A 9326-nucleotide genomic window follows, 5' to 3' on the forward strand; every position below is an offset into this window, starting at 1 on the left:
CCTTTTTTCGCAGCACGTCGAATGAAGGGTCTGTAACAGGTATGGGTTGGGTCGCCCGTGTCCGAGCATGTATGCCTCTGCTGGTGGGTCAACTTGTTACCACAATTTTGTTCCTTCCCGTTCGTGACATAGCCTGCGTTTGGTTCTTCCACACTTTGTTAAGCGGTTCTTAATTGGCCTTTCTGTCCTTTGCTTGCTTGCTTGCTTACTTGCTTGCTTGCTTACTTGCTTTCTTGCTTTATTTCTTCCTTTCTTGCTTTATTTCTTCCTTTCTTTTTTCTTTTTTTTTTTTTTTTTTTGCAGATTTCTGACACGTGCGCTGCCTGCCTCGCTGTCCTTTTCATCATTAACAGGCGCGAAACTCGCAGGCGTGTCATCGGTTCGTTTCGCCCAATTCAGCGACTTCCTCATTCGTCATAACTTGCAGTTACGCACAGGGAAATACATACGCATGTAGGTACACGAACGTGCAGATACCTGCCCATGCTTTATGCGGTCCTATTTTGTTACAGCATTTCTCGAACTGTGCAGCGAATGCTTGCTACTGCTTATGCACGTGGCCATTTATTTTTGTTCAGAATATTATACTTTTGGTGTACGTAATTTGGCAGACCGCTTATCAAAGATGGTGCTGCGCCCTCTTGTGGTTGCGGGTGGTGGAGGTGGCTCACGCTGCTGGGTAGTGTTTCCCGTGATGCCATGGTTCCCCCTCACCCGACGCGCGCCTCAGCATGCAGTCGTGCGGTCGTACGATCGTGCAATTTTGCGAATGCATAATCACATGGACATCAGGATGCACGACCGCACCTGTACGTAGCGCGCGAAGGCCTCTTTCGAACGTATGCTTACATGCGCGAGGCGCACGTATGTATAACTCCCCTTATTTTTGCATATGCTGCACGAGGCCATCCCCAAATGTAGGCGAAATGGTAACCTCGCGCAGTGTCACGCAAAATGGATGTTTTCACATGTTTATATTTTCCCATCAAATGGGGGGTCATGACAATTCCTTCAACGAAAATTAAAGTACTGTGGTCGTACTTTTTTCGTCAATTTGTTGGGATGTCACAATGCGATTGCAATTGCTATCAGCATTGCTGTTACTATCAGCATTGCAAGTTATATCAGCATTGCTGTTACTATCGGCATTGCAATTACATCAGCATTGCAATTACTGTCAGCATTTCAATTTTTTTTCATTTCCGTTTTTTTTCGCATCATTTTTGGAGAACGCGCGAGGCGGCGCGGAGAACGTGTATCTCCTCACAGGCACATAATTATACTTCTATACTCGCACGTATAATAATGACATAACACGTAGGTAATAAATGTATGCGAGGTTTTGTTCCTTTCGGACAAGTATGCATTTCTTTTTTTTTTTTTGCGTTCAATATATGTGGCACTGTGTCATTGACGCGAATTTTTTTTTTCCCATCGCTGAAGTGACTTCGTTTTGTCATGCCACTCTTTATTGTTTTTTTTTTCCTCTGCTTCTTCTGCTTCTTCTGCTTCTTCAGCTTCCTCTGCTTCTTCTGCTTCTTCTACTTCCTCTTCTTTTTTTTGCGTACACCGCTTTACTCTGGCTTGCGCGGAGTGCCATTTGGACCACTTATAATTTCGTCACTGCGTTTCTCATCATACGGTCGTCTTAAGCATCTTCATTTTTCCCTCACATTGGAACGGATGCGATGGTGACGATACAACAGGCGCACCTCATCCATCACTCGGATTAGCAGCATGTTTGGGTATATCTCCTTTTCATCAACTTCTCGCGATAGTGACAACTTTTGTACTTTTTTCCGCGAGTGAGATGATAGGATGGCTGTCCCCGTTATGTGCACCTCCGCCAGTGTGTATACGAACATGCGCGTAGAGGAAGGAACACTGTCATATATCGTTTCGCGTGGCAGCATGCAAACATGTGAGCAGAGCAGATGTGGAACCCAATCTCGGAACTGTTTTTATTTACCCTAATCTTTAAACCAAATAAAGCCGCCGTAACATATTGGATAAGTATAGTGAGGGGTGAGAAGCGAATTTTCAAAATAGACAGCCTTCAAATGGGGAACGGATAAATGTAGGGCTAATTTGTAGTACATAGGGGAGGAGGAAAAAAAAAAAAAATGACCTGGGAAAGAGGAAAAGACGAGGCGGCAAGATCCCCTTTATGATTAATCACTCTCTCGTTTAGGGTAGACAACAGAGGGTCTACCAAAAAGGGGGAGAACTTGCGTTAATTCGTGCAGCTGCGCTATCGGCAGGGACATGCACACATATGTACGTATAGACCCTTACATGTGCATATGTGCATGTGCGTGTTATACCTTATGGTGGAATTTTTTTCTCCCCCAAGGCATAAGCGCGTGAGCTGCATGCCGTTGTGGAAGCCCACCACGAAATGGTAACCGCGATTATTGTAGCGGGGGTTGTTGTAACTTCCGCGAAGGGACTTACGTACGTGCTTACGTAGGAAGCACTCTTTTTTTATCCAAGCGGAAGCTACACTTTTATGCTGGGCGGTGGGGACAATGAACCCGTCTTGTGCAGTATAGCATGCGACTCTTAAAGGAGAAGCAGTGATGATACTTTTCCTGCAGGTATGCGCAGATGTGCTGTATACCATATTTTCTCGCCCCTTCTGGTGGAGACCCCCCTCGTCGTTTCACCCCCATTTGAGGCGAACAAATTGGTGGCAAAATGGAGGTCACGAAATTGGTACTACACTGTTGCGTATGTAAATAATTTTTTTTTTTCCCTCTCTTGTTCCCCGTTTGATAAACCAGTTGTCTAATCCTTTCAAATGCGAGCGCATTTTCGAGTCGCCTCTTTGGAGTTGCACGTGGGAAATTCCCCATGGGGGGGTGCGCTGCGGGGGGTTTCTCCTGGCCTCCATGAAGTGGGCACTTAATCTTTCCGATGTGTAGAAAAAAAAAAAAAAAAATGAAGCTAAGCTAAGTTAAACTGAACTATGTCATGATAAATTGCGTTACATCAAATCATACGCGGTGCGCACTTGACATGGTTCGCGTTCTCCCCTCTGCCACGTGGGCAGAAAACTTTCATCCATTCTCCGCCAATTTCCCTCACCTGGCAAGTCGAAACAATTTTGTAACACACGCAAAACGAGGGACCTGAACGCAGTAATATGTGCACAAAAAAATAAAATAAAAATAAAGTAAAATAACAAAACAAGCGTGACAAAATAAGCATACAATAAAAAGTCAGAATGGTTAAATGGACAATTCCCTAATTGTATAAAACGACCTTTCAAATTATAAACGCAGGAAAGGGGTTTTTTTTTTTCGTTTCAGCCCTAGCGCGTTTTTTGTGCCAAGCGGTGATATGTTCACTTGGATGTGTACGCCTATGCATATGCATAAGCATACATATATATATATATATTTATACATACGTGTGCGCCTGTGCATGTGTTCCTGCTTATGTATACGCTTTTTTTATTGTGTGCGTTGCCCCCTGCTGATTCAAGGCAGCGCCATTTTGAGCCAAGCGCAGAGTCCACAGGCCTGTTCGCGACCCAAAGGACTGCGCAGATTTTGTGCGTTGGTGGGGCCTGCGGAAGGGGAAGAAGCGGGGAGAGGCAAATCAGGACGAGGCAGCCTGGACTAGGCAGCCTGAACGAAACGCGCACACGGGAAGGATTTCCCAACGAGTGGACAAGAATAACTGCAGTTGTGGTTGCGCTCGCGTGAAATTGTCCAGTCGCAAGAGGTCCCCCCCCCGTTGGTGTCGCTTCGTCCATTGAGTGTGCAAACCGTTGTAGCACCTGCTACCGCGAAAGAAAACTAACATGGGAGCTATACAAAATATAAACCTACCGGGTAAGGCAAATTGCTCACAACAAAATGGAGAAAAAAATTGGGTGTGTTTATAAAATTAAGGAGAGCAGGAGGGGAAAAGGTTTGTGTAAGCCAACTGATGAAGCAAAAAAGAAGGGGGCGCGGTTACGTTACTTTAATGATAAACAGGAGAATGCAGCTAGTGTGGTTGGTGACGCAGCTAGTGTGGCTCGTGATGAAGCTAGCGTGCCTGGTGATGCAGCCAGCGTGCCTGGTGATGAAGCCAGCATGCCTGGTGATGAAGCCAGCATGCCTGGTGATGAAGCCAGCGTGCCTGGTGATGAAGCCAGCGTGCCTGGTGATGCAGCCAGAATGCCTGGTGAAGCAGCCAGCGTGCTTGGCGATTCCAATTGTAGTACCGAAGCCCACTCCTATGCCAAGAGCAGAGGCATGAACCGTTTTGAAGCCCCACAGTGGAGTAGCCATGTGGACGATCCACTGTGTAGCCATTTCAAACTAAGAAGTGATGAAGGAGACAGTTACCTGAACAACATAGATGTGAATGACGAATCAGATCCGGTAAAAAGGGAAAGTGAAGGACAGCTTCGTTCTTCCGGTCTGCTGCCTGAGACTGCATATCAGAGGCAAAGACAGGGAGGCATGTCAAGAGAGGCTGATCAGATGCACAGCTCAATTGGGGGAGAAAACGAAATTGTGCACATGGGTATCAGCTTTTCTGAGGAGGTACCCCTGAGGGGAAGAACCGAAGAAGATCGCGAATGCAGTGGTGGTGACGCCGCGTATTCTGTGTACGCTACGTGTGCCATGTACACAGATGGAAGGTTGGAGGATGTCGATTGGGTCGATGCTGCTTTGGCAGGTGCCGACTCGAACACTGCGAACAATACCGCCAACTGCGCACGCGGCTCCCATTTCGTAGAGAGTGACCAGGAGGAGGGACTCGGAGGAATGAACCCTCCCGAAGAGAACGACAAACAGGCAGACAGTGAAGACGACAACGAAATAAAAAAGATATTAGACGTGTTGCAGAATTTAAAAAAATATAATTTTGATGATACAGCCAATTTCGATAACGATGCACTTTACGAACCATTTGATGATGACGCGGAAGATGAAGAGACGGGAAAGAGTATAATGGACCCGTTTGTTCAAGAGAGGAACGCCCCTTTTTTGGAGAGCGAGTATGTTTTTAACGACCCTACTGGTGAGGGTGCTACGAATGGTGAGGCTGCTATCAATGGTGAGGGTGCTACCAATGGTGAGGGTGCTATCAATGGTGAGGGTGCTATCAATGGTGAGGGTGCTACCAATGGTGAGGCATTTGCCTCTGCTGCGGAGGGCTATACCGCTAATGACAGTAACGAGCACGAGTACCTAGACCTGCAAAAGATAAAGGAGAAGTACAGGAGGTATAACTTCTCGCTAAGCGATGTTGATGAGGAGGAGGGAGGGGAGGCCGAAAACGTGGAGGAATCGAGGCAGTCAAAGGGATACACCATCACAGTGGCAGAAGAAAGCTACCAACGTAAGGAAAAGGAACCCACTGTTAATGCGCACGAGGGTGATGTAGGGGGGGAAGACGAGAAGGGTGACAGAAACGACGTCTCAGGTGAAATGTCGCATGATGACAAGCACATGTCTAAAGCGGTCGACGGGGAGGACGCAGACCACAAGATGAACACTCCAAATAAAGTTAAAAAAAAAAAGAAAAAAAAAGGAGCGGAAAAAAAGGAAAAACATATTCTGGGCATTGCGATGGTGCGGGTGTTGGAGGGGGTGGTCACGGAGACGGCGACGATACGAGTGTTCCCAGTAGCGGACAGCGGGTGAGCAGTGGGGACCGCCCTAGTAGCGAACAACGGGTCAGCGGTGACGAGGGGCAGGGTAACCCCATCTTTGTGGCCAACCCCCCTGGGGAACCCCTTGCAGCCGAAGATTGCGAGCCGAACGTGGAGACGACAAAAGCGGAATCCATCCCAAACGAAAAAAAGAACAACCAGAATAGAGTTGAACTACACGAATGCAACAGTGCAACCGAGTCGGGTGTGCCATCTGGCAAAGACGAAGTCGAACGAGAGGAGAAGATAAGAAGGAAAAAATTGCTCAAGCAAAACATCTGTAGCTTAAACAATAAGGGGAGAGATAGCCAGAATGGTGGTGGCGATTTTGACGCAAAGGGTGGAGCGCAGAATGGAGGCACTTGGACGAATGCTAACTTGCACAACCAGGCGGAGATCAAGGAGGGCATGGGGAACCCCCCATATGGGGACCTCTCGGAGGAAGTGAGGAACATAATAAACTCAAATGAGAGTGATGGGGAGGATGAGAATCTCTTGGAGTTTGACCACTACTTGAGCAAATTGCACAATTTGAAGAGTCTGCTTCGACAGGAGGTCAGTCAGAGTGATGAAGATGTGGGGGGTGAAGCGGTGCAGCCACGGGGCGAGCAGGTGCACACTGCCGAGGGGGGGCGGGAAGGAGAGGAAGAAGCAGAAGGAGAGGAAGAAGCAGAAGGAGAGGAAGAAGCAGAAGGAGAAGAAGAAGCAGAAGGAGAGGAAGACGAAGTTGAGGGAGACGCCGCCGTGGATGCAGACGATGTGGACGCAGACGATGTGGACAATTTGGACGACTCGAATGACGCGGACAATGCGGCCGCTCCAGACGACTGGCCCAATTCAACCCCCCCGAAGGAGCTTCCCCGCGCAAGGTCGCGTAAGAGGGGCCCCCCCGGAGAGGCGACAGTCGAGTCGATGGTCGAGGGGACGGTCGAGTCTACGGTCGAGGTGACGGCCGAGGGGACGGCCCAGGCGCAGCCGATCCAAGTGGAGCTGTTCGCCGAAAGGAACATCCAACTCAAAAGGGAAGTAAAAAATCTACAAAGAGAAATGACCAGGTATAAAAAAATGGAAAAAACATTTCACAAAAATAAAGAAAAATATAAAACAAAATTAACAATAATTAGAGAATACGAAAAGAAAATCGATCACATGATAATGGACCTAAAGAAATTAAAAGACACATGTACAAGCAAAGAAAAAAAGTTGGCAAGGTTTGAAGAAGTAATAAAATATATGAATGAACAATTTGCCATGAGTAAAATCCAGTTTGAAAGCAAAATGAATGAATATGTTTTGTTCCTAAAAAAAAAGGACTCCGAAATTTATATGTTAAAGGAGATTATAAAGGAAAAGGAGAAAATCGTCACCTTTAATGAAAGCATTCTGAAACAGTACAAAAACGACATCGATGATATGTTAAGGCAAAATATCGAGAGAGTGGAACATGTTAAGACGAAACTGAAGACACAACAAGAACTCATCACAGAAAAGGAAAGTAAAATTAAAACACTTGAACAGGATGTTAGGAGCTACTCCGATCAGTTGAACCAAATGGATAATAAAATGAAGAAAATGATGTACCAAAGAGAGATGGAGGAAGAGAAATGGAAAGAAGTAGAGAGCAATTATCAAAAGGAGAAAAAAAAAAACGAAAATCTGACTAACCAAGTGGAACAACTAGGGAGGGAAAACAAAGACTTACATTACAAAGTGGAAAATTTGCTGCAGAGCGAAAAAAATATTATGAACGGCAAGGTAGAATTGGCTGAAAACCAAAAGGTGTTAAGCATGGAGAATGAAAAAATGAAAAAGGAGAGAGACGTGCTCCTAAATGAGAAGGCGCAAATGCAGGAGCAATGCAACCTGCTCACCACCGAAAATGGGAAAATGAACGAACAGATAGGAACACTCCAAAGGGAAAAAAACGAACAGGATAGGGAGATAGCCAAACTGAAGGAAGATGCAATTAATCTCAGGGAGAAGTTCTCCAAATTGGAAGAGAAACACTCAAAATTGAAAGAAGAAAAAGACGAAATTGAGGGGAAAAGTCTCACACAGAAGGGAGAAAAAGACACCTTGCAAAATGCGCTTGAGGAGACGAAGCACAAGATGGAAGACTGCATGAAGGAAAATGGAAAGCTGAAAGGGATGTTAGATGAAATGACCTCCCAAAATGAGCAGCTATTCTCAAAGAAGGAGCAGGAAGAACAAAGGATGAGGGAACATATCAAAGATATGGAAGACAAACTGGAAGAGTACAACACACTGTATTGTAAGGAAAAGGAAGTGATACAAAATCTGAACAAGGAGAAAAATAAATTCATTAAAGAATGCGAACGGTTAAAAAGTAGGAACAAAAAAATCATCTCCAAGTTGAAGGAAAACGAAATGAAAAATAAAGAAAAAATGGATGAAATGGAAGAAGAAAAAAATCAATCTGTGCAGAAAGAAAAAAATAATTTCACACAAAAGGTACATTCCCTGGAAGAAGCCTTCCAAAGTACATACAACGAACTGCAGGATGAGAAAAACTCTCTAAAGGAAGAACTCCATGATTTCAAAATGGCAAATGAAGACTTAAAAAAAAAGGCCCAAGATCTGCTTAACGTCAATGAGGTCCTAATCAAAGAAATGAAGACGTACAACGAAGAGAAAGAAAAATTCATTAAAGGATTGAAGAACATCAAATTGGCTTACCTCAAGATGAGAACAGAAAACGAACAGCTAAAGAAGGACGCTTTTGCATTTATTAAAAAGGACGTGGAGGAAAACTACGTCCCCCTCTCTGCACACAACCAGATTTTACAGGAACAGAAGAATTTGGCTGTGGAGAAAGACACGCTTCAGGCGCAGCTGAAGGAAAAGGAGACCCTCATCGAAAAGCTGCATAAGGACAAAACAGACTTGGGAGAAAGTTTGACCAGACTTTCCAAGGAGAACGAGGAGCTCAGCACGAACATTCGCGTCAAGAATAAGATTACGGAGGATGTCACGGCCAACGTGGAGGTTAGTGCGGGGAAGCAGCGGGAGAGAGACAGCGCGGACAAGCGGACAAACGAACGAGCAAGTGACTCGTTTGCGCCGCTGCACGCAGTAATCGCTGCTAACCATTGAAGTTCCCGTACACGACTTCCCTCACCCAACTTTCGCAGAAACTAAAAACTGACCTCACCAGCAAGGACGAAGAAGTGAAGAAAAAAGTGCTCGAAGTTAAGAAGATAGAGCGCGACTACAAAAAGCTTCTGGACGATTACAAAAGTGAAAAAAAAAGTTTAATTTCAAAGTACGAAAACGAGCTGGACGACTACCTGCGAAAGTGTGAATTGGCCCACGCCAAGTATAAGAAGTGCGAGGAAGAGGTGAGAAGCGTCTACAAGGAGTATGCACGCCCGGTTCACCCTTGCGTGTGCTGGAGTACACTGTTTAAAATGAGTGCACAATTAGGTGTATCCCTCCCCTCCTCTACGCGCCGCTCTGCAGCGAGGCACAATTGGCGGAAATGTATAACACCTTTCTGGGTTGGCATTTTTGTGAAAAGGCAACCCTTCCGATGTTACCTCCCCTTTTTTTTTTTTTGGATCCCGTTGCAGATCAAGGAACTGAAAAATAAACTCAAGGTGAAGGATGATGTGATAGAATACACACACAAAGAAATTGAAAACATTAAGGA

The 9326-nt window shown here is 45.5% G+C and overlaps 1 protein-coding gene across 1 annotated transcript in view; it reads left to right on the forward strand.

The window, feature by feature from the left end:
* Nucleotides 1-3863: 3863 nt before the first annotated feature.
* PCYB_082810 (hypothetical protein) overlaps nt 3864-9326 on the forward strand; it is a gene marked incomplete at both ends in the record, with an annotated part of 6059 nt that continues 596 nt past the window's right edge. Inside the window, 3 exons of the mRNA XM_004222019.1 lie at nt 3864-5427; nt 5748-8662; nt 8809-9035. Coding sequence (XP_004222067.1) covers nt 3864-5427; nt 5748-8662; nt 8809-9035 — 4706 coding nt within the window. The remainder of the gene's footprint in view (nt 5428-5747; nt 8663-8808; nt 9036-9326) is intronic.

The sequence above is a fragment of the Plasmodium cynomolgi genome, chromosome 8, assembly GCF_000321355.1.
Source record: "Plasmodium cynomolgi strain B DNA, chromosome 8, whole genome shotgun sequence".
NCBI classification, from domain to species: Eukaryota; Apicomplexa; class Aconoidasida; order Haemosporida; family Plasmodiidae; genus Plasmodium; species Plasmodium cynomolgi.